At 33.9% G+C, this 26,684-nt stretch overlaps 1 protein-coding gene across 4 annotated transcripts in view; it reads left to right on the forward strand.

Moving 5' to 3' along the window:
* Cdh10 (cadherin 10) overlaps positions 1-24,404 on the forward strand; it is a 181,761-nt gene extending 157,357 nt beyond the window's left edge. For 2 of the 4 annotated variants that reach the window (XM_028767577.1, XM_028767578.1), the window contains exons 6-12: positions 1,372-1,559; positions 2,819-3,072; positions 4,786-4,922; positions 11,808-11,929; positions 17,476-17,584; positions 20,668-20,919; positions 23,368-24,404. In XM_028767577.1, the coding sequence (XP_028623410.1) occupies positions 1,372-1,559; positions 2,819-3,072; positions 4,786-4,922; positions 11,808-11,929; positions 17,476-17,584; positions 20,668-20,919; positions 23,368-23,858 (1,553 nt within the window). In that variant the 3' untranslated portion in view covers positions 23,859-24,404. Of the gene's footprint in view, positions 1-1,371; positions 1,560-2,818; positions 3,073-4,785; positions 4,923-11,807; positions 11,951-17,475; positions 17,585-20,667; positions 20,920-23,367 lie in introns of all 4 variants that reach the window. The other 2 variants (XM_028767576.1, XM_028767579.1) reach the window with 2 other exon arrangements.
* Positions 24,405-26,684: the final 2,280 nt, after the last annotated feature.

The following is a 26,684-nucleotide window of genomic DNA, read 5'->3' on the forward strand; positions in this document are numbered from 1 at the left end:
GCTTGGCTGGGCCTCAGTCAGAGAGAAGGTGCTTAGTCTTGCTCAGACTAGATGTCCTGAGTGGGATGATAACCTAGTGAGGTTTCCCTTCTCCTCAGAGAAGGGAATGGGGATAATGGAATGAGGGATTTGTAAGAGCAAGACAGGGAGGAGAGGAGAGAGGAGGTTGCAACTGAGATGCAATGTGTTTAAAAAGGTAAGCTTTGAAAAAAAACAACAACAAAAAAGTCACTTGTGCTGAGGCCCCTTTTAGAGAATTACATGGCCCCTGAAAGATCACATTTTAAGGACATCTTTTTGTATTTGGTAACCTCAATGATAATATTTGAGGATAGATTGGAAAGAATTTATCCTATATGAGTTCATATGAGAGAAATACAAAAAATGACATAGAAATTTTTTTTTAGCCAAAAAATAATTAAGGCTTTCTTTTCTGCAAATCTTTCAAGGAAGTAACTAAAGGTAAAAGACCTTAAGAAAGGAATACTAAGGCAACACCAGGATAATTTAATATGTCTGGACCTTGTGTATACTAAAGAGAATTTAGCTTCACGGGCACGTGAGTGCTGTAATCAGGAGTGTGCTTGCAGCCGATTAACCCATCAGAAATTATAGTTTACGACCAGGTGTTGAAATATAAATCTCATTAGTGGTAGGTTCATGCAGAAAGCTTATGCAGGTACACCAAGGACTTAGGTATATCCGTGTTTTGCTGCACAATGAAAAAGGCTTTTTTTCAGAATCAAGTGTATATACTCTGTGAAGGGCATCTTTTTATTTCCAACAGAGACATTTGTTATTTTTGTTGTCACAAATACAAACGAGATCCCTATACATTGTGACTGATTCTGTCCTGTTCTGAATTATTTTGATCTCCAACTAAAGGAGGAGATGTAAATAACTTCACAGAGCATGGTAAAATATTAAGTACAAACATTCACTGTGCACCAGGTGATTTGTTCTGGTTATGTAAACACATTCAGGTGCCTTTCGGCACACGAACACTACTCATTGAAATAAAATAAATTAATTTTCAAGTTCACATTTCCTGACACTATTAGCAGTTGATAGTATTCAGAATACCCATGAAGTTCCACATTTTTCTTCTAGTTTTCATAAGTGTACTCAAAGTATTAACTTATCAACATGTAACACAGAGTATAAATTCTACAATATTATTTTACATGTACTTTATTGTGAATATTCTCTAGAAAAATTTTATATATGTATATATGCTTACATAAACAGATGTGTATACATGTATGTGTATTCATATATGTATACGGTAATGAAGTAATATGTATATATATGATACACACACATATATGGATATGCATATTAACATTTATACATTTTCTTTGTTCTTTACAGATACCATCCATCTTCGAGTTCTTGAATCCTCTCCAGTTGGCACGGCTGTGGGAAGTGTAAAAGCCACCGATGCTGACACGGGGAAAAATGCTGAAGTGGATTACCGCATTATTGATGGGGATGGCACAGATATGTTTGACATTATAACTGAGAAGGACACACAGGAAGGCATCATCACTGTGAAAAAGGTGTTCAGATTTCGTGAAAACACATATCTCTGTTGAGAGAATAGACATTTCATTGTGTACTATTTCTTATTACATTAGTTAAGGAAGGAAACTACACGGGAGTGTTCAGTTGGGCTTTGCAGTACATGTGAATGAGAAGGTTCTAGTATGAGAGAGCTCTTTGAGCATTCTGAGTATATGTCCTATTTGTAACATGAAACCTGAGATTTGAAAAGAAAACAGGCAAGTTAATATATGTGTAATTATATTTCTTAGCTATGTTATTAAAAGCCAACCGGAAAAACAATGTTTTCTTTAAAAGCAGTTAATAGCTAATAATGGCAATATATCATCACAGTCGGGGGCATAAAAATAGCATGCTATCCAGATGTATGAGCCAATAATTAGAGTTGCTAATAAAAAGAGACAGAATGGATTGGAACATAACTTAATTGTTCACATTTTCCCTTCTGCTATATAAATTAAATTTTTCTGCTAACATATGCTCAATGATAGAATTTAGAGGTAGCCAGGTTTTATTGCAGTTGGCTCCGTTGTTACAAGAAAAATAAGGGGAATTTCTGTTTAGATTCAAATGAAATGTCATGAGAAGAGTAACCATTGGGCTATTGGTAACTAATACAGTTATCCTGGGATGCTATTGAAGGCAAAGGAAACAAAACCAATTATCACTCCAAGTGGCTAGCAATGCTAAAAAGCCACTTTTTCTCAAAAGCAGAAAGTAGCAATAACTAACCAGGAGGTATCAGTAATCACACAGAATCTTGCCTTCTTTTGCATAAAAATGTAGGAAATTGAGCAAAGAATGTTTCTGTGCAATATTTATGAGTCAAGGAATTACATTTAAAAATCTATGATGTCTAAATTATCTCAATAACATTCATTTATTGTCATACATCATGAAATTGTATTCTTATAAAGTTGGAATAACTACTTCTTCCCTCATTTTATAGTATTTTGTTTATCTTGAATGAGTCTTACATGTACACACAGAAGTTCACAACGTATCAAGCCATTTTTTTGGAGGAAATTACTGCCTTTATGAGATAAATCTGAAATTCATCCAAATTTCTACAATAATCAAAATATTTTTCTTTTTTCCAAAGCATTGGACACCAACAATTATCAATATTACAGAAATTGAGACTACGATTTTAGTTTTTACTAATGAACAATTTGCAGGGTCTTAAAGTCCTGGTGTAACTTGGGAATTGGAATATTCCATTGCCCCAAATCTAATTATTTTTGTCTTTATACAGCCACTTGACTATGAGAACCGCAGACTATATACTCTGAAGGTAGAAGCGGAAAATACCCATGTGGATCCACGTTTTTACTATCTAGGGCCATTCAAAGATACTACAATTGTGAAAATCTCCATAGAAGATGTTGACGAACCTCCTGTTTTCAGTCGATCCTCCTATCTGTTTGAGGTTCATGAGGATATTGAAGTGGGCACAATCATTGGTACTGTAATGGCAAGAGACCCAGACTCTACATCCAGTCCCATCAGGTATTTCTGTCAGTACTGTCAGTACTTAAGATTATAAGAAACAGAGTTGAAAGGCATAGAGAGACCAAGAAATTCTCATTGCTTCCAAGAGTTTCTCTGTAAATTCTACCTAATTATGGTGTTCACAGTGTGAGGGGATGTTTTCATTGAATGTCATGGGCAGCACATATGCCAACTTTATGGCTTTCTAGGTTTTGCCTTTTCCATTATGTTAATGACTTATGTCATATGTTTCAGTCATTAAAGTGCTATTTTGATCACTGATACAGAGGAAAGATACAGAGTTGAATATACAGTATAGACAGGCTTACTCCATCTATAGCTTAAAGGAAAATTTTCTTCTAGTTTTGCTTCGTTATTATGTAGTTTTGTTTTCTTTCTTACAGCTATTTAAAAATGTTTGAATATTCCAGAAACTGCAGAATAATTTCTGTACATTTTTTGGCTTTTCTTTCTATGCAATTTTAAAGGCACATGAAGGGGGATGGACATATAAGAGTGAACTAGACTTCATTGGTAGTTTCGCTGATATATTAAATTATCTGTGTTCACTGTTCAGCATGAAAATGATCATTTCCTTTAATCTGTTAGTCTGTTGTGGGTTTGAGATTTCATCCTTCCACCTGACTCACAGAAATCTGAAATTTGCATCCGTATGACCCAGTCAAGTACGAATTCAAGTGTTTGTTTTGTAATTTCTTAGTGAATTCGTATGCATTATTCAGCTTTAAAATGCGAAGAACCTTCAGTTTCATGTTTCATGGGACTCTTGAGTGTTCTCCAGTGAACAATTCTGTTTTCTCTGCTAGTCTTCAAGAGTAATTGTAAAAGGGAGAAAGTAATATATTTCTTTATGTGATTTATTCATATAGTTTATGCAAATACATTGTCTTATGTTCATACATTCCACCACAAGTTATGTACAGGCAGAAAAAAGATAAGTGTACATGATGATCTGTGTTCCCATCTGCCAGCTAACTTTGCCATAAATGTTTGTTTTTCTAGATGCTTTATAAAAAAATGTGTTCCTATGGATTTTCTTTTCCTTTAAATTTTCTTAAAATTACTGATTAGATATTTAATTTTCCCACTAGATACTTATTATTTTCTTGCCAGAGGTACAATTAGTATAGGCCATGCTCTTGGTTCCAGCTTTCATAACAGATTTTTAAATATGATTTGTTGGTTTTGCCTCTTGGTTTTCAAACAGTCTCATGTAGCTCATAGTGATCACCACTATACAGTGTGTGTGTGTGGACCTTAAAGTTCTGATCTTCCTGATTTTACCTTTCTAATTGGAGGTTTTCTGGCCCATGATTTTAGACTTAGGCTATGCAGTTCTGGATTCAAACTCAGAACTTTATGTATGCAATACAAGAACCTTGCTCAAATATGCTACATTCTATAAACATAGACACTGTTTTTGAGGGTTAAATTTCAGCCAAGTACTATTGTTATAATAATAACAATAAACAGGCAATAGTTTAAATAATGAACATTTGCAGAACCTGTATATCTATGCAAAATAAAGTACCAGGTCATGCCTGGAGTAATAAATGTACATCTGTTTCAATTGCTGAAACAGATTATATTCTATATCAGCTCTGTGGCTTGCTATAATTTTGAGTAGAATAAAATAACTTTGCATTATACAATTTGTTCTTGCAAATGATCAATATTATTCCATGTGTTTTCTTTGCTACCTATTTTCAGATTTACTTTGGATCGCCACACTGACCTGGACAGGATCTTTAACATTCATTCTGGAAATGGATCACTTTATACATCAAAGCCACTTGATCGTGAACTATCACAATGGCACAATCTTACTGTAATAGCTGCCGAGATCAGTAAGGGATTATAGTTAATGAATATTTCAATTTTTTTGAATAATTTTATTCCTGCATTTTAATATATTTGTATGTATATTTTATGTTGAAATAATTCTCTCTATACACATTAAATTTCAATGTGCTTTTTAAAATGACTTTTTAAAATGTCAGTTTTTTCATCATTTCCTTCATTTTTAAACTGAGGTACATAACTAAACATATTCCAGCTATAGTAAAATATTATCTGTGCTCTTGAGTATTGTAACATGCCTTGAGTATTGAATTGCCTAAATCTCTTTTTTATCTTTGGTGCATATTTGTTTTTTTTATTTGTTTTGTTTTTATAAAGTTAGATGTTGTAACAGCATTCAGGACAAATAAATTTATTATTTTACTCTGATTTTATTCAAGTTGCTTTTATTATAGTTTGGTAATTTCATTCTCTTATCTTATGAATTTGAAAGTTTGCTCTATTTTTAATATTCTCTTCTAATTTTTTAGCATCATATCACTTGTTCTACTGAAATTTATTCATGTTCTTTATGACAGCATTTACCAAATTCTTTCTATTCTGAGTATAGGATTTTTATAACTATCTTGTAACTCTAGTCTAATGGTCAGCGATTCTCTTAATTCAACCTTCTTCTGGAAGGTCTTTACTTCTCTTTTAATAGTGAAGGAAACTTTGCTGGGTATGGCGAGCCTTATCTTGATCTTGATTGGCAGTTGTTTTCTATCAGGATGAGAACACATTACCTTTCAAGTCCTCTTGGCATTTAGAATTCTTTCTGAGCTATCTTCTATTAATCTAGTGTATTTGCTTTTAAATTTACTTAACATTGCTTTCTGTTGCAGACTGTAATATTCTTTGTCATGAACTTTTAACAGTTTAACTATGTCATGATGAAGTACGTTTATGATCATATAAGTTAGAAGATCTAAATTTAGACTCTAAATGCTTCTTGAACATGGATAGCCGTGATTTTTCTCCAGCTTTGGGGAGTTTTCTGATTCTGTTTTACTATTGAGGTTTTCAACATCCTTAAATTATAACCTTTTTTCCTCAGGTATACCAGTAAGTGAAATGCTTATTTAAGGGTCCCTCACAGTTTCTACATTTTCTTTTTATGCTTTGTTGGTTGTTTGTTCTTTCTGTCTCACACTAACAATTCAAAATATGTTTCTTCAACTCTGAACTCTTTTTATCTGCATAATCTAATCTCTTCCTGAAGCTGTCGAATAATTTTTCTCTCTGACCTTTACAGTGTCATATTTTCTTGGAAGTCTGTCCAGCTCCCTTTCAGATGTATTGCCTGCCTTAATTCATGTAACTTTTTGTAGGGTTTATTCATTTGTCTTGTATTTCTATATTGAGAATGTTCATATCTTGAGATTATCATCATTTTATGCTATAAAATGATGCCCTTCTTTTTTTTTTTTTTATTTTCCGAGACAGGGTTTCTCTGTGTAGCCCTGGCTGTCCTGGAACTCACTCTGTAGACCAGGCTGGCCTCGAACTCAGAAATTCGCCTGCCTCTGTCTCCCAAGTGCTGGGATTAAAGGCGTGCGCCACCACCGACCGGCTAATGATGATCTTCTTAATGATTTTCTTTAATAATGAATCTTGCGGTGGGGGAGTATCATTCTTGGATTTGAGTCACAGCACTGTGGGGAAGCTAAGTCTAGGTAGAGGAAAAAGCAAATACAAAGATGATGAGATATGAAGAACTTGGGCACTTTATTTCTCTGTCAAGCAAAATCCAGTGCTAGCTGTTTCTCATTCATATCATAAAAGCCACGGCTTATCTTTCAATATGTTGTTTGTTCTTTCCTCATAGCACCTGATACAGAAGAGCTAAAATTAGTAAGTAGCAAGTTGCAAGCTCATATGACCACAGCAGGGCAGGAGGGAGGCATAGATTGATTTCAAGATCTTTAAATTAGAATTTCTCTTGCTAATATTTTTATTAACCGCATCTTATTGAAGATCTTGGTCTGTGGAGATTTTTGTAATTTTACAGTCACGTTGCCAGAAGCAGTAAACTGGGAATCAAATTGATTATTTGATTTCTAGATCTAACACTTAATTCTGTGCTTGCTTTAAAGAAAAAAAATCAATAGTTCATCCAATTAGAAAATGGCAAGTTAAAGTCTGAGATGAATACATTTTTAAAATTGCAGTAGATATCGTTCCCAAAGAGAGAAATGTGTCATTGTTTATGGAGGCCTGTGTCATTGTTTAGTAGACTGTTGAAAATCATTATGGAACCAGATGTGACAGATGTGACATCAGATGCCCAACGCTCAGAAGACCAGAAGGCTGAATCAGAGTGATGTTGGGGAATCCCTGCCTCAGAATACAAGAATATTATCAAACCCTAAAGAATCAACAAAAGAAAAAAAATCATTAAGAAATTTGAGATGGTGGCAACAGAGCCTTAAATTAAATGTACAGTCTGTTACACAATAAAGGAACTAAAAAAAGGCACATAGCCACACTTCTGTAAACCTTCTCCTAGTATCCAATCCCTTGATGGATCAATGCTAACGCAAAGCAGCTCTGCATACTTTTAACAAGAAGCTTCAACTTTCAACTGAGCCATGCTTGGAAACTGCCTAAAAATTTCACACATATAATACTGAGCCAACACAACCATCAAGTCAGAGATATTGGAGGCAATTATTACAGACTCAAACCAGGTCTGAGTCACCCAGAGTCTCAGGATTGTGTGAGCAGTCTAGTCAGTTAACTTTTAAAAGCTTCTAACTAAAATAATGAATTGAGCTTCATCATCCTCGCTGAGATCTGAAATAGAGAGTCACACATGTCTTCTCCAAAGACCATGCTTTGTTTAGAGAGCTATAAATGGCAGTGTCATTTGAGTCCATCAATTTTACAGCATTTTTCCCCATAAGGAAAACTTCTATTTCTCTGTCTTCACCCAGATCTAATGAGATCCAATTTGGAGCTTCTGGAATCTGATTGTTTGTGCTGTCTGCTCAACTCAAGATCTTTATTCAAGTTCAGTGAGCTTGGAATTGCATTTTCTATTTCAGATACTTTGAGAAATTTAACTTCTAAAGCTAGTTGAAGTAATTATGATTCTGTAAAAAGTGAAGCCAATTGCTTCTTAAGTGCTAAGCTTATTCTTGCCCTTAAGTGAAATCAATCTGTGGAATAAGCACTGGAAATGCCCACCTGCCAACCACATGTAGCTAGGGTCCCATTATACTGTTCTGGGCATTGAATGCCATGAGGATGGAAGGACAAAAAAAAACATACAGAGGATTGTTTCACTAGACTTTAAACACTGGTTGGATGGTAAATATGTCCCACACCAAGCCCTGAGCAGGACAATGCTGTGTGTAAATGAACCTTTTACAGAACTGTTTCCAGGTCCCTCCTCTAACAGCTTAATTCTACATGGCACAGCAAAACCCACAGCATGTGACAAACACGGTCTGCCTCGGGTAATTATTCAGTGCATCATTCCATGGCATAATTCTTTTCTTTCTTTAAAAAAAATTCTAAAATGCCAGGTGGAAAATTCAAAACTCTAAAATTAAGGTCACAACCAGTGATATCATCATAAACTTTGGATTTTAGAACACACAGGAAGACAGAGTTCCAATAATTATATCCGAAGTCTGACCATTATTGCATATGATAATGCAAATATATATATAATTTATATTGAGGAAAAATCGTTCAATGCAACCAGAAAAATTATATTTTTTGAAAGTCCCGAGAATTAAGAAAATGATTCAAGCTTGTTGCTTTTTGGATGACTGGAAAAGCTTATGCATGCATAGGAACGGCCTTACTTGAGGACATACATCCTTTATTGCTCATGCACCGTTGTTATAGTACATTTTCCCTGAAGGATTCTGAGGGAGATTCAGGTGGTAAATATAAGCCAGCTGCTATTCAGTATTCTTCTTCCTTGGAATGCTTTATGTTTTTATTTATACAGAAGCTGTAGCATCTGCCAGCAAAAAAGATTAGCGTAAGCACTGTTTTCTGAATAGATGACTCCAGGCCTTATGCTTTATATAAAGCACATTCATCCCTGTGGATTTAGCTTTTGATTCAAAGAACCTTGAGTTATTTAGAAAGAAGCTGAAGTCTTCCTATTGTGTTTGAGAAGGGTCTCAGAAAGCAATTTTTTACCTATGAAACTTTTTTGTCTTTTTCAATGCCATTAGCATAATTAGAAAGTGGCGCTTCCAACATGAATCAATACAAATAAATATTTTGCATGTGTCTCACTCTATCGATAGGTAAACCAGCATATTGTAGAAGCATACCCTTCCACTCTTCTCCATAGAAACATCAGGGGATGAGGGTCCACTCCTACGTTCATATACCTCTAAGTATTAGCAAACAGTCTAAGAGTAAGGGCAGTAGTAACAATGAAGAGCAGCATTTTTTTTTTTGTTTCTTTCTTCAACTAGCTTCTTTTTTTTTAAACTTTTTATCCACATATTCATCAGATCCATGTAAATGGAGGGAAACTGTTAGCCTTGTTTGTACCTTTTTGTTGTATGTCGACTTTGTTGTGATGAAAATTAGCCCCAAATCCTATGTAGTCAAAAAAAAATGAACAAGATATGCTCTAATTATAAAGGTGATTTTAGTGGTAATAGTTAAACTATTCTGAGGTCCAGTGTGACAACTGATACTTTCTTAAAATTATTCTTATCAAAACTAACTCCTATGAGTTAGTTCTACTTTGATATGTGTTTCCTAAACTGTGGAAGAGGAAAGCTGGAGTAGACTGACCAAAGTCAAAATACATGAATGGTAAACTTTAGTGTCAACAAAGCTCACCCTGAATCTGCAGCCGAAACCTTCATGCATACAATGCCCTACTGTGTACAGTAAGAGTTTGAAAAGTCATAAAGTAAATTCTGCTGGTTGAATATGTAAGAGTTAAGAAGATTCAGGTAAGACTGAAAAGGAGATGGAATTTCAATTAATAGTTTTTTCATGGCAAGAAGGGAAAGTAATTATATTTCACATTATTCATAATGCTGTGGCCTTTCCTTTATAGTTTTTTACCCTTATAAATCCACCAGATCAGACTCCAGCTTTTACTTTTATAGAATCATTAATTTAATAAAAACAGAGTATATCGAAAAGGTAGTAAAATTTTTCAAATTTTAATATAGGCTCCATTTGCATTGGGTAATATTTTTTAGATTTGTCTTTTTAAAAGACAAAGAAAATATTAGAAAATCAATAAGACACATATCATTATTTATATTCATAGTTTATTTTGCCCAGATATTTAAGAATAGTGCTAAACCATTATTTTATTTTTTGTTTGTTTCATCTTGTCTTTAATTTTTTGTTTTATTCTACATAAGAACTTGAATGTCACACATTAATATGTTGTCTATATGACATATCATTTTGAACAGTTTCCCAAAGCACTTCTAATTATCTTTCTTATGTACTTTCAAAATCCTTGCTTTTTGAAATACACATTATTTTATTATCTTCTGTATTAGCCCTGGTGTGGAATATCACTTTAGACTGTACCTTTCTTTTAGGACATATTAATCAGTCCTGCTTATCCTTCCTCATCCTCCCTTCTCCAAAGCCTCAAAAAACCACCATGCTTTGGTCAGTTTCTATGACATCAGCACTTTCACTCTACATGTACTTTCAGTCATGTGGTACCTGTCTCTATACTTGCCTGACTTATAATGATTTCCACATCTATCCACATTGTCTTCTAATGTCTAAATCCATTATGTTTATAACTGTATATCATTCTGTTGTATTTGTGTGCCTTGTTTTCCCTTTCTATTTCTAATCTGATGGACACTACTTTTTTTGACTCTTGTGAATAGCAAGCAGAACTGCCTAGAATACACAAGATACAGATTATGCCATTATGAAAACTACAAGGATAGACCTAAGGCTAAGATAAACATTTTAAAAATTTATTCATTAGTCAAAATCATAAATGCAATTTGTATTTCTTTAGGACAAATCTGATGGTCTTAATTTCACCTTTTTAAAAAAATGCAAATTGACTAGTACTCTGTGTTTTTGGACCTTGTTTGTATAGAATGAATTGATATTCAAAGTCACTCTTGGAACCAGTGTGATGGTTTAGTAGAAAAAAAGTCATGTAGTGCCAAACCTGATGACCATAGCTCAATCTCTGGGCTTCACATGATGGAAAACAGCTGGCTACCACAGGTTATCTTCTGTGCACCACACAGCTTGTAGGATGCTTGTGGTCACACATATAGACATTCATGCACACAAAATAATGAATAAAAATAAAATACATAAAAATAAAGTCAGGTTAATATAATATTTACACAATGGTATTTCACTCTAGTTTTTCTAATCAGCTCAATAAATTAACAATCAGGTAGTCCCATTTCTAAACGAAAATTTTAAAGTAAATAAAGTAATTAAAATTTATTTTTGTTATAGAATTAAACAAAGTGGTAGATTCTAGGAGTTGGTGATCTTGGTCATGTATCTAATTTGTTTCAAAGTGTTTCTTCTTCTAAAATATGGTTAAAAAATATTAAGTGGCATTGCCATACTTAGCAAAGATTTAATAAATCATTATATAATCCCATCTCATAATTGGCTGGTAGAGACACATGTTTAATATGAACTCAATTAGACTGTATTGTACTTTTAAAGGAAAATTTTAAAATAATAATAGTACTCTTGTGCTCACTAACAAGGGAATTTGTGACTGTTTATTAGGCTGAGTAGTAATTTTCTTTACTGAATTTGTTCATTATGTAAAAGAATAGACGTGATGCTTATTTGTAGGTCTCACGTACTTAGTGTCCATAAGATGCCTATCTAAATTGAATCCAGCACACAAATGTATTTTTCTAAACATTTTTATACCCTCTTTCCAGATAATCCTAAAGAGACAACACGTGTGTCTGTTTTTGTGAGGATTTTGGATGTTAATGACAACGCTCCACAATTCGCTGTATTTTATGACACATTTGTGTGTGAAAATGCGAGACCAGGACAGGTGAGCAACTATACAACTCCAGTTCAGGATTGTTTTAGCTGTGTGTAGATATGTTTTTTTTTTTTTGTCAAAATCTTGAAAACGATGAAACAAGCAGAGTTAGAAATATTTACATATATTCTCATTAGAAGTTTAGAAAGTGGTTGGTGTTTATGAAATTGAAAGCATTTTAACAGTCACGTTATTCAATTCCTTTGCCAAGTTATAATGCAATAAAATAATGAGATCTTACTCTCTAATAGTAAAATAATAAAAATAATAACAATCATATATTGTCTTTCTCACAAAAGTAGAGGTGTGGGTAATAGGTTTAAATTTTAAAACATTGAGAATTAAGAGCAAACACAGGAATCTGCTCTGTGCCACTGACCCAATATTAATAACTAGTTAGTAAAATGGAAGTTGGTGTTAATAGTTTTTAATGTCAGAAACAGGACCTTGATACCATCAGCCATCTGGTCTCTGGCACTCATTTGGAACTCATAAAGTAAGAATGAAAGGCAAAAGAACAAGATTTGTTTCGTGTGGCCTTGTTGAAATAAAGAACTAATAAAAAGGGCCACCAATGTCCACCTGGTTCACCTTTGGAGTCCTAACATGTGATTTTGGTTAAACAAAACTTAGGGAAATATGTATAACCAAGCAGTCTGGTCAAGAGTGGCCCTGCCTGCCATTGACATGACCTTGTCTCAGTTTCAATTTCTTATCTAAGGTGGCCTGTGAGATTGTCCTAACTATGTGAACTCTTTTTTGTAGTGACCAGTTTCTTCGGTGGTTAGCTTGGGAGAAGAAAACATTTTCTTCTCCAACATGAAATTCCTGGGAAATTTCCAAATTAATCTCTTGTTTCAATAGTCTAATAGCCCAAGGGTGGAGTACAAATAACTCCTCAGAATATCCTCATTGCTGAAGGCTGGTGACAGTGAGACTCAGGGAAAGCCAGAGACAAGTACACAGGATCACTGAAACAATCAGTATTGGGTTGTATGAGAAAGTTATGAAGCAGTGCAGCCCTGTTCAGCCACTGTTAAGGATTTCTTCTGTTTTTCCTTAGTGTGGCAACACATAAAATACTTAATGACTTCATTTTAGTCCTTTGAAGCATTCTTTCTACATCAGCATTGTTTGGAATTATTTAAATCATTTCCTCAGTGGACTCATTTTGTTGTTTGAAAAGCTCTGGCATATATAGCTGAAAGAAATGCTCTTAATTGGCTTGAGTGCTATCTTCACAGAAGGAAGCTGCATATTATAAATAATAATTGGGAATCAAAAGCATATTATTAGGGATAGAGAAGCCATTGAGAAACTGTGTCGTATTTTGACATCATTTAGTGCTTTTATAAACATCAATGTCATCGGTATATTTTTATGCAAATTACCTTGTAGAATAACTCAAGTTGTTCTCGTGAATATTGTAATGGGAATTCAATAGCTTGTCTATTGTTGGAAAGAGTAAAATTACTGTAATTGGGTTTTTTTAACCCGAACTGTTATGGAAATGTTTATTTCTGAATATTTAAATAACTTGGATGCTTCAAACTTTCTTCTTAATGAAGCAATGTCTACCGTTAAAGTACTATTCCAAATAGTTCTTGGCCAAACAGGCTCAGCATGATTTAAGTTAAAATCTTTGCTGTAAGTGATGAATTATCCACTTTGCTACTACTTCATACACTGTCGACTCCATGATTATTCAATTTGATTTTTAAAGAGATATCTTTTAGGAAAGTTGAGTCATAAACATTGATACACTGATATATTCAAAATATTCAAAATAAGAAATGCTGCATATTTCCTTGTTTTCTCTCTCATTCACTGTAGCTAACCCAATGTTCCAAGATTTTCTGAATATTTGAAAATAGTTAATGAAGGAAAATTATCAAAAATTTGTCTTAAAATGATTTAGCCAGTCTTAACAACCTTAATATTAAGAATATGATTAAGTCTTTTCTAGCTGCCCACATCTGCACATATGTCCATATTGACAGTTTTTCTTCAGATTAGTTTTAGTGTGATTGCATAGAAATGGTTTTGTTTAAACAAAGTTTTTACATATGAATACTGAAATCAATAGTGGTCTTTTATGGCATGTGTCAGTATTCCAAAAAATTTGAAGACAGAGACTGGGGCATCATGAGTTCAAGTTTTTCCCACCTACATAGTGTTTATTTCTCAAAAACAAAACCATGGTGGAAGTGAGAAGTCTATGAGTTCGGGATTGGAAGTCATGACATTTAAATGAGCAAAAGCAAATTGGTTATTATCTAAACTACCTCACTAAGCCTTGAGCATTTGGACTTCTGGGCATGCTTGTGTCGTTTATTGAGTACCTTAATCCAGACAGTGGCCCTATAATTTAAGTGTTCTTTAAATAATGCTTAGATGTACAGCATGCTCATTGGGTGTGTTGACAAATGGGTCAGTCAGAAATAAAACTGCGTGCCTTCACATTTGCCTTTGCGTCCCTTGCCTATGGTCTCGCGAGTTTCTCGATATAAGGAAAGGGCATTTTACTTAGAAAGGGTGAATCTTGCCACTGATATGAAGTTAACTGGATTCTTCTTGTTTGCCTCAATTGGGCTACTTAACTCATACTCCACACCTCAGAAATTATAGTCTTCAGAAATGGGAAGATTAATCTGGCTCTTCCTGTATCGATTTCCTTCACTCATATCAAATTCTTTAGCTGATGGTTAGATTTTTCATGTCCAAGGGCACAAAGTAGCATATACATCTCAGAGAGTCTTTTCAAAGGATCTCCAGGGAGCATGGGGCTTATGTTTACTCCTCAGTACCTAAGGATGTTATTAAATCAATTTGTCAAATGACATGACACATGAAGTAAAGTGGTAGCCAAGGGTTTATCAGACCCAAAATATCCAACATGTAGTTTCAAAAACAAACAAACAAATAAACAAACAAACACCAATATTCAGGTATTCAGGTCCATGTCTAACCACCAAGAATGGTGTGTTTTATCAGAATAAAGCAAAATGTTCACTGAAAATACTAATTTTCTCACAGAAAAAGTTAAATATTTCAAATGTAGCAAATGCTTTGTTTTCTTTGTGTATCAAACAATGCACCAATATTTTACCCTTGTTTCATTATATTAGTGTCTTAGAATTTCACTGCTGTGAACTGTCACCATGACCAAGGCAAGTCTTATAAGGGACAACATTTAATTGGGTGTGGTTTACAAGTTCAGAGGTTCAGTCCAGTATCATCAAGGTGGGAGCAGATCAGCACCTAGACAGGCATGGTACAGGAGGAACTGAGAGTTCTACATTTTGATCTGAAGGCTACTAGTAGAAGACTGACTACTAGGATGAGGATTTTAAAGTCCAAAGCCACAGTGACATACCTACCCCAATCAGGCCATAACTACTCCCAACAGTGCCATTCTCTGGGCCAAGCATATACAAACCATCACAATTAGAATCACTGAAATAGCTTTGAAGTTTCAGTAGAATGTGAAAATACAACCACTGATCTGAGCATGGGTTCCCCAATGGAGGAGTTAGAGAAAGAACTGAAGGTGCTGTAGTGGTTTGCAAACCCATAGGAAGAACAACAATATCAACCAATCAGACCCTCCAGAAGTACCAGGGACTAAACCACCAACCAAAGAGTACACATGGAGAGACTCATGGCTCCAGCCGCATATGTAGCAGAGGATGGCCTTGTTAGGAGAGGTCTTTGGTCCTGTCAAGACTCGATAACCTGGTGTAGGGGAATGCCAGGACAGAGAGGCAGAAGCGGGTGGGTGGGTGGGTGGGTGGGGTAACACCCTCATAGAACCATGGGGAGGGGGATGGGATTCCAGGAGATAAACTGGGAAAGGGGATAACATTTAACATGTAAATAAAGAAAATATCTAATAAAAAAATAAAATAAAAAGTCAACCTTGTTACTGCTAAAGGACTGAACTGCATGTTTTCTATCAAACACATATCCAACAGCATTAGCTTTTGTCTGTTTATTTCTTTTTCCTAGCATTAAAATGGAATAAAATAATGGGTGCTTCATGATCCAGAGGAAATCTTACTTTCAGCTGGGTAATGAGCATGAGTTCTGGAATGAGAGATGGAATGGCAGCTATGTGACATTTTATTTATTGTCCCTTTAATAATAGCATATTCCCCTTTCGATAGCACTGAGTTGTAAAAAGTGCTTCAATTAACAACTAATCATTAATGCATTGGTGCTACAATCTTCAATTAGTATATATATTTCATTTGCAGATGCCAGGTATATCTCACAATTTCCTACACACACACATATATATAAACAACTAGACATTGGTCCTTAAAAATAAATTAACTTGGTCTAGACTGGAATTGTAATTTGGAATAACAGTTACAAATGTTATTTTGAGACCTTGTAATTTTTCTTTAAAGGAACATTTGTTCAACTTTTACATTGCTTCTAAATATTTTTTAGTATCTCTCTGTATTAGCATTAATCTTAGTGACTGAGAATGTCTACTGGTCCATCTCTGTTATTTTATTTATGTCTTTTATTTTTTCTTCAATATACTACTAATGAATCACTATTTTAAAAGGAAAAAAATGTAAAGCATGGTTAAAGAAGGAGAGTTAGGGGAGAAGAAACAGATAAATTAAAAAGTTTCAAGGAGCACCTTCCAAATGCTATTCTTTCTACATTATTGTCTTGAATGCATTCATATATCTGTGCTATTTGATTCTATTATAATTTATTTCTCTTTATTGTTATCATAATAAATATTTAGTCAACCATGATTTAATAGTGTTTTAAAATAATTTCAACATTCAAATGATTATACTTGTTCATTATGTCTAGAAAATACCATATTGCTTTGTGTGGTTTAATTAAATTTTTTGAATGGCTTTGAAATAAATAATTTGAAGTATAATAAGTAGGCTATTTTTACTGCTATTGCTAAAACATGTTTTGAAAGGAAAGTAATTTAATATAATGTGATAATAATTTGTTCAGTGTCGAATTATCTTACATTATGTTTTAAGCTTGAAATTCCTTGTTAAGTCAACAAAAACTCAGGAAAATATTTTAACCAAATATGCATATAATGATAAACTAAAGCTTTAAAATTGTATTCTTTTAATTAAGAATAAGTTTGAATGTTAAGACAAGCATCAATAAATGTAGGCTTCGGATGTTATTTGAAATTTAATTTCTTAAAACATGATGCATATAAGTAGAAAAGAATTAAAGTAACATCAGAGTATATACATGTCTGTGCTTGATCCATCTTCACATGTATAGTGAAGCCATAATGAAGGTAACAAGTAACGTCCATAGCAAGATAAGGTGCTATGTTTTTAACTTGAAATACAAGGAATTTCCCTTTCATTTAATATATTTATTCATTTTAAAATGTGTATGTGTGTGTGTGCACGCCTTTGTGTGCAATCTTGTATTCTTAAATAAAGCCTGTTCAGACATTATAATGTTATTTGTATATATGTTTTCAAAATTTCACATATGATTCCTGTTCTATTCATAGACATGTGATGACTGTAATGCTTTCTTTCCCGCAGCTGATACAGACCATAAGTGCAGTTGACAAAGATGATCCCTTAGGTGGACAGAAGTTTTTCTTCAGCTTGGCTGCTGTGAATCCGAACTTCACAGTACAAGATAATGAAGGTCATTTTTGTACTGTTTTCATGCGTAATAGGAAAAGATGGGGATTATTGCAACGTATCAATTCATTTATTTATGCTATGTATAAACTTGATGTATGGTTAAAAAGTTAAAAAGCTGATAAGAACAGATATTACAAAAAAAGTTAAAAAGTTATTCCTATCCATATGTATTAATGCATTATAATAATATCTCGTTTGAGGTTATTTGCTCCCTTAAATTTTAAATAATAAAATGAATTATAAAACTATAAGAATTCAAGGAAAAGTGAAATGTTGAAATCATTAGAAAGGCTACAAATAATTTGTTAATATTGCAAACGTGATAGGACATGAATGGCTATAGGAAAGAAAGACTATGTGCATATCTATTATACAAACTTTGATGGAACATGATAGTATCCTATTTACTGGGAACTAAAAGATGATTGTGAGGAAGGAAAAACAGGCATAGGATCCTGAGAAAGCATTCATATATTTCTTGTTACAGAGGCAAGTGTGCTATTGTCTTTTGTAAAAGATAAATTTCATATCTCTGAAATTATTTCTTTTTCGTTCTCATAAAAGGCATAAAGCATTTTTAGATGCACAATGTGGAAACAGTTATGATTTTTAAAATGTTGACAAATACGTGTGAGGAGAACTATGGGACTCTAAACTATACACATCTCTCACCCACACGAACATGCGGGTTAGTGTGCTATTAGAACCCGTCTATATTTAATACATTTAGTGGCAAATAATAACCTCTGCTTCTGATGGAAGAAGATAGAGTTGCCTTACTGTGGCTGCCGATGTATGTCAAATAAACCTTATAAGCACCTTGGCAAAAATACAATACTTTCTTCATAGTGTTTGAGATGTATTAGCAAAGCCAGTTGGCTGTATTCTCTCAAGGTGGTTCCAAAGTGCCATAAAATAGCTTAAAGCCTTGTACCATTTTACATCATGCTAGCTACTCACCAAGAGATTTCATCCAGTTGAATGTTCACATAACAAATAAGTGAGTCAAAGAGAAATTATCCCTTTGAGACACGTTTCACTAAATCTTAAGATTTGAAGTGTCCATGTTTTCTGTCACCCTAGACACATAAAGTAATTGGATTAGAAAAGTGTAACATGGACTTGGCAGTTAATATACACTGTTTCTGCACTGTTTCTGAATTTCAGATGAACAACATCCAGCGTAATTTCAATTTGCTGAACCTGGTAACCTATACATAGATTTTGGATTAGAGCTGTCTGTATTGAATCCTCAGGAATGAACTGACAATACTTATTTCTGAGTTTATTTAATTTAGATTCTTTTCTTGTGAAGCTGAGAACTAGATATTAAAAAGAGAGATAGGTTAGGACTGGTTCTGTCATGGCGCAGCCTTTCAAACCTCCCGGAGAAAACAGTTAAGACTCGCCTCAGTTAACTTTTAACATAGATTATCATTTTGTTATATTAGAAAGAATTCTTGATCCTTTATAATTTACTCAAAACAAGGAATAAAGTTATACAAATGAGAACCTTAAGAGCTCACTTGGTAGTATTCCATTAAATTCGGTGGAATATCTGATCTAAGTTTATTTTATATACATTATTATTTTTTGTTATTGGGTCAAGATTTAAAGAAGTTGTAATTATATATTAATCTATAAAAAGATACAGCCTTTGTGATATTTCCTCATGTTTGTCCATACGTTGATCTTATACATCTAAAATTTAATGATAATCCTTTCTTAAATTAATTTATTTCTGTGGTAAATCAAATGTATATCACAATTCAAAAATATTGTTTCATAAAACTTTGAATCATAAAGATATTTTAAAACAAAAATGACTGGCTCTTAAATATGACAAAAATATTGCAAAATACTCAAAAGATTCAAGAAGTTAAAAGACATATAGACTAAACATGCTAATATGTATGCAAATTTTAATTTGAGATATTAATGCTTGAGGGGTAGATTTTCCTCAGATAGTTGACATCTCTCTAACAAACTAGAAACACTTTTTATTATATTCACCTACCGATCCAGGATACAATTGTAATTTTCATTTTCTGTCCTGTTTGTTTGACTTAACCACTGATTGACTCCTGTTTCTCTATTGGCCATGTAGACAGCCTTTTGAGAATCAAGACTACATTCATCTACATTTATCTGACAATAAAACGAGATAGAAAGTTACGTACTTCATGGTCATTAAATGGTGGTTATTTGAGTCTAGAATAAACTACCTCTACCTTCACCTATAATTCATATTGAAAACTGGGTAACTTATCTGAATAGGGAATTCTTCACCAGCTGATTAGTAATTAATTGTATGATTGAATTTATTAAAATTGTGTAGTTTTTGAAATGTTATTTGTTACTGTTGTTACCATAACAGTTATAGCAAGTTGCTCACTGATAGTTATATATATATATATACATATATATATATATATATATGTTCATACTTTTAACAATTGGAAGCAGTGTTGAGAAATATTCAATATTTGCTAACCTTTGATTATACATTAGAATCTTAATTGGTTTAGATAACTATTGATTCATGTGCTTTCTGGATCATATTTTCTTCATAATTGTTGGAATAAAGCATATTTTGTTATGTGAAATTACACACCCAAGTTATATATAAATTTAAACAATTTAAATGACTATTTTCCTTGATAAAAGCTTGCTTTTTGAAATTGCTAAGGTATTTACCATTTGTACAGATTTCACAAACGAATTCTTATATTTATCGGTATGTAATAATAATCATTTGAAACTGACCCAGTAATGGAGTCTGGGCATGGGGCTGCATTTCTGTAATCACAATGCTCAGCCGCTGGACCAGGAGAACTGATCTTAGTCATGTCCATCCAGTGTTACATAGCAAGATTCTTTCCCAAAATTAATAAAGACCAATGCATAGGACTAGAGTCTTCTTATTATTTAGTATGCCTTGCCTAGTTTAAATTGCATTATGAATATTGAATAGAAAACTTCATTGTTTATAAGTTTTAAAACTTCATATTTCTTTTTATTTAAAACCACAGTGAACACTGAAACAAATTGACTGCTCTGAATCATTTGCAATCCTAATTTTAGATAACACGGCCAGAATTTTAACCAGAAAGAATGGCTTCAACCGTCATGAAATAAGCACCTATCTACTGCCGGTGGTGATATCTGACAATGACTACCCAATTCAGAGCAGCACTGGCACCCTGACGATCCGTGTGTGCGCCTGTGACAGCCAAGGCAACATGCAGTCCTGCAGTGCAGAAGCCCTGCTCCTTCCTGCTGGCCTCAGCACTGGTGCCTTGATAGCCATTCTCCTCTGCATCATTATTCTGCTGGGTAAGAAGTGTGGAAGGAAGGCGATGGTCTTCCAAGAAGACTAATGCAGTCTGAAATTGTATAGGGAATATCACTATCAAAACACACCACCTCTTAACTAATGCTAAAGTTTAAAGATGCATGTAAGTTAACTGAAGCTTACTAGTAACCTAGAAACATTTTTATTTAGTCATAGTATATACAGACTGAAAATCTTCTTTATGGTAATTGATGTAGCAGAATTTTATCTGTGGGAATTAAATAAAAATACCCACCAAATATGTATCTTTCATGAGAGTGTATTATAGTAAAAGCAATAATGGTAACCAACTGACCACACTTGAGAGAAGGCTCAGAAGAAGATAGCCAATAGAAAAAGAACTCAATGGAATCTTTTAAGTTTTTGTCTCATAATGGGTTATCAGTTTTTTTAACATTACATGTCTTTTACTTATATATTATGGTTTCTATTTTTGTTGTTTTTATGTGTGCCTGTTCTTTGCACATGTATCTTTAGGTGCACATTTATGTACCCCAGAGTCTTTGTGTGCTTCCTGTGCTTTTTTCCTCTCTCTCCCTCTTTAAATGTTTTTTGTTGTTGTTGTTGTTTTGTTCCAGTTTTTTTCTATTATTTTAGAAGACTTTTCTAATGAGAGAAAGAAAGAGTATGAATTTGGTAAGGAGGTGAGAAGGATCTTGGAAAATTTCGGAGAGGAGAATCCATACACAGAATACAGTCTATGATTAAAAAAAAAAAAGTATTCTCAAAAAAGGGTACCGAAAACAAAGTGTTAATAGCAAGTTTTTATTAAGTTATTATTGTTTACCAAACAGTGTACCAAACACTACCACAAGTTTTTTTTAAATCAATTTGTTTGTTTTTTAAAAAGTGCACAAATTGTTGAAATTTGTTATCCTAACTCATAATGGGTCTGAAGATCAGAAGTACTGTCCACATCTTTCAAGGCCAGGCAGCCAGAGTACGTTGTTGCTCAGTTCTCTAGAGAAATTTGCAGATTGCCCTCATCTTTTTTTCTCCTAATGAGTGCATGAAGGGCCTTCCTCTAATATTTTCCATGAAATCTGGTCGAACAACCATTCACCTGATTGAACCGGCCACCAGGAATGCTCCTTGATTTTATAACAAGGAGTAGATTGTTTTTTAACTGGTCTTGAAGTAAAAATAATGTATTTATTCGCTGCTGAGTCCTGCTCTCTCTATTGAGTAGAGTTGAAAGATATTGTAACTTTATTTCAGGAAGCAGGGACGTTAGCTTGGACTGGAGCTGGCCTCACAGGTCCCATTATCTTCTGTATTGGAAGCTTTTACTGAACAGATACATTTCCCTGATAGTATGAAGCCTAAGGTTTGAACATCTTTACATCACGCATTGTGTTGTGTGTATGAATATATCTAAGGAAGCTCTTCTCAAAACCCGAAGTACAAACATTAAAACAATCAAAACAATTAATGTTGATTAATATAAATCAACAGACAACAAAGTAATAGTGATCCCTACTTGGTTAAAACATTTTTTTTTCCTAGACAGAGATGAGGTCACATCTGTTTCTCCAAAATATCTTAAATGACCAATAATAAAAATGTTTAAAGACAGTAGGCAGAAAGCCTTGTCTCCACCCATGGCATTTGCGTTAACTTTCTCCTACAGGTAGGTGTATGTGTGTTAGTTTAATGACGTATATTCCTCCTTGCACATCTTTACTTATTTGAAATGAGTCTCTCTGAAGAAAAGATTTGTGTTTTGGAGTTAATTCAATGTGATGTGAATTTACTCTCCGGTCTGAACTCACCTGAGTTAACAATATTGTGGTAAGTTCTCTTACAAGGCATGGATTTATTTCCAAGGAAGGTATAAGTAAAATTCCCCAGTTTTTAAACAAGAGAGTCACCTTTTACCCAATCATGAAGGCCTTTCAATAAAGTAAAATAAAAATCTGTGTAAATCCATCAGCACAGCCATGGAACTCAGGTTATTAGTCTACATTTTGTGAAGAGCATCACTTTTGCTTATTGTATAAGGCTACAAGGAAATATGTGGACATGTTATAGCCTTCAATTTGGCTAATTTTTTTTTATGTCAAAACTTTGGTGCCTGGAATTGAACCCAGGACCTTGAGAATGCTGTACCACAGAATGACTGAAAGATATTCATTTAAAAATTGTTTTCTATATTGTCAGGAACTTACTTTAAATAGTTCTTAGGAAAAGAAGTAAAAAGTAGACATTGCAGTTAAGGAGTACTCTAGTTTGTAGTAGAACTAAATCAGAATCACCATACTAGCCAACCTGGCTAAATCCTGCTAGGCTTCTCAAGAAAAATACAAAATTAATCTCAAGTTCTGGCTTCCCATGCAAGGTATAAACCACTTTCTGCCTGGTATGCTCTTGTGCTCTGGATTGGAAGTTTGTGAAGGAAGTTCTAACGCATCTTTTTGTCTTTGTTCAAGTTATAGTAGTCCTCTTTGCAGCCCTGAAAAGGCAACGGAAGAAAGAGCCTCTGATTCTATCCAAAGAAGACATCAGAGACAACATCGTGAGCTATAATGACGAAGGTGGTGGAGAGGAGGACACCCAGGCCTTTGATATCGGTACCTTGAGGAATCCTGCAGCTATTGAGGAGAAAAAGCTCCGGCGGGATATAATTCCTGAAACGTTATTTATACCACGGAGGACTCCTACGGCCCCGGATAACACAGATGTCCGGGATTTCATTAATGAGCGCCTCAAAGAGCACGACCTGGACCCCACTGCGCCTCCCTACGACTCACTGGCTACCTATGCCTATGAAGGAAACGACTCCGTGGCCGAATCCCTGAGCTCCTTAGAATCAGGTACCACTGAAGGAGACCAAAACTACGATTACCTCCGAGAATGGGGACCTCGGTTTAATAAACTAGCAGAAATGTACGGTGGTGGCGAGAGCGACAAAGACGCTTAGCCTGGCACCTGAGTTCTGTTCAACGAGATAAAGTAACTTTGCAGACATTGTCTCCACATCACAATATTTGATATTCAGGAGAAAGTTTTCCTGCCACTCAGCACAAGTTTCCCACTTATTTCTTAATTTGTTCATTAATTATATTAATTCTTTCCTGTAGGACGACTCATGGAATATATATGACATTTTATTTAATCACTTCCAAGAGCCAAAGCTATGGAAATTCAGTGTTGTCCATCTTAGTAAATAAAAGAAACCTGAGCAGGATAGTTCTCCCTTAAGCAACCTCACGAACAAGCCGCTTCTGTTAGATACACGTCTTGCCCTTGCAAATGAAGCTTTGAAAAGACGAAGAAAACATTTAAGATGTATCCTGTTCTGTACATTAAGTTTAAAAAAAATGTACATGTGGTGTTAGTAGGTGTGATATGCAGCCTGGTATACAAGCATTTGTGCAATTTCATTTCATCAAATTCTATCTGCTAATGTTTTATATTTATATTTTTGTATTTATTTTTTAAAAAAATAAACCAGTTTTTACAACTATGTTGTCTCTAGCTTCTCTCTTTCCATAGGAGCAAATTCTTTCTCCATAAATTATCTTCTTACCTAATCGAATTAAATGCACCTGAGAAGAAAAAAAAAATCCCATTCTAAGCAATGTTGAAAGCCCTGACCAAAATGATGACAGGTAAGCGCTGCTCTTCTGCGATCCATTCTTACACCGTAATATATGCGAACCTCTTTATACTGAAAGCATCTGTAAATTATAAACCACTTAACATTTATCATCTGAAAAATTGACAAGAACGGTGCTCTAACCCCTTGAGCGGTAGAATCAACCACACACAGAAATCATTGCTGTTCTCGGGTCTTGTGCTAAATACACCCGGAGGTACAGCAGTTTTATCACGTTCATATTTGCGAAGACACTCTCTCTCTCTCTCTCTCTCTCTCTCTCTTCTTGAATGACATTTTTACTCTTGAAGTTTATAGGCAGTATGAGTCCAGACAGTTTTCAGGCTGGAATAATCATTGACTGGATTTATATTTACCTCCCATGGTGACTTTGAGAATGCCTGGTAATGGCACTAACAGGGAATATTCCATTAAGATGCACCTTCCCACCCTACTTATGTCAGCTTTCACAGATGCATCATACACTGTTGCAACATGCGTTTGTGTGTGTGTGTATGTGTGTGTGTGTGTGTGTATAAAATGAATAATTTAATAGAAAGCAAAAGAACAAGTTAAAATACAAACTTTAAAGTGTCAGCAGTCAATCATCAAATGTTACTGAGAATCCTGGATGTGGGAACAATATTGTTCTTAATTGTTCAAGTCCCTCTACTAATTTATTTGTGAAAGGAATACTTTAGTAGTAGATGCAGAAGTCACAATCTCTGCTGAGTATGTTGTATACAATACCAAAGATTCATGTGCTAATTAGTGAAGATGTTCTATGATTTGAATAAGTCTGTGTGCTATGTTAATATATCCCTATTGCAGAATTAATTATTTCAATCCATGGTGTTTTTTTTCTAACTTCAAGACTGAAAGCCCCACACCACTCTACCAACAAATACTTCAGTTTGTATAATAGTCTGATTATGAAAGAGAGACAACCCATGAGGCCCAATTAAAATCACAGCCAAATAGTGCTAAGAACATATCAGACTCAATATTAACACTTAATACGACAGAACTGACTAATGTATATCATAAGTTGGCTTTCAGAAGAGTCTAAGTATAAGAAATGGAACTTTCCTCATCAGTACTGAATTGAAATGAGGAACATGCTGTTTCCTGGAGAGATAAGTCATTAAAAATAGAATACGTTGACAAAGAAAAAGGAAAAAAAGACCTCAGAGCATTTCAAATTGGTCGTAATTTAAAATACAATTTTTTGTTAGAATTATTTCTACCTTTCCACACAAGTAATATTGAGTCAATATTAGATGTCAATAAAGTAATTCTTATGTCTATAATGTAATTCTTATGTGGAGACTTTTAATTATCTTCATTCAGAAATGTCAAGTGACACTAAATTATTCTGGCATTTACTTAATCATCCATTATTTTAAAAATCGGGAGTTGTGACAGTGTTCTCTAGTATAACCCAAACCAGTTCCAGAAATGTTCATTAGGATAGATGGGCAGGCTTATTTGTCAACTTGGGAGAAATTGGTCAATAGCAGATACTCTGATATTGTTGTTAATGGCAATGATATGTTAAAGTTATTTCTTGGTAGCCATGAAATGCAAAACATGTTATGAAAATATATTTAAAGTCTCTCCATCACATTTTGGTATTGTGCTTGCCCAAGAGAATGCCCAGGATATCCCTTATTCCGAAATTAGTGTTTTGTTTCAATGGGGCTACTGTCAAAATATATTGATGTAATTGAACCAATGTAGGTAGATTTTTCATTTTTTCATTTATATATAACTTCAACATAAATTGTTTATTGAGTATATATATATATATATATATATATAAACAAGGAATGTTTTGAAACCCAGAGATGTAATAAATTATATATAATTCTTCTATTCATAAGTGTGTATTTATTTTACTTACAAAGTTAAGAGATGGCAAAGCTATGTTGTAATGAAGACCACCACTGAAATTATAATAAATCATTTAGTTCTTAAAATTAACTCTTCTAAGAACAGAAGTATTGCTCTCTTTTTTCCATTATTTATATAATCAGAATATATTATTATTTATTGCCTTCTAAACTTTGGATTATTAGAAATGCTACCCAAGTATCATTTCCACCTGCAGCAATGTATCAATGGTTATGTAACTACAAGTAATGGTCT

Source organism: Grammomys surdaster, unplaced genomic scaffold, assembly GCF_004785775.1.
Source record: "Grammomys surdaster isolate TR1022 unplaced genomic scaffold, NIH_TR_1.0 174, whole genome shotgun sequence".
In the NCBI taxonomy this organism is placed as follows: domain Eukaryota; kingdom Metazoa; phylum Chordata; class Mammalia; order Rodentia; family Muridae; genus Grammomys; species Grammomys surdaster.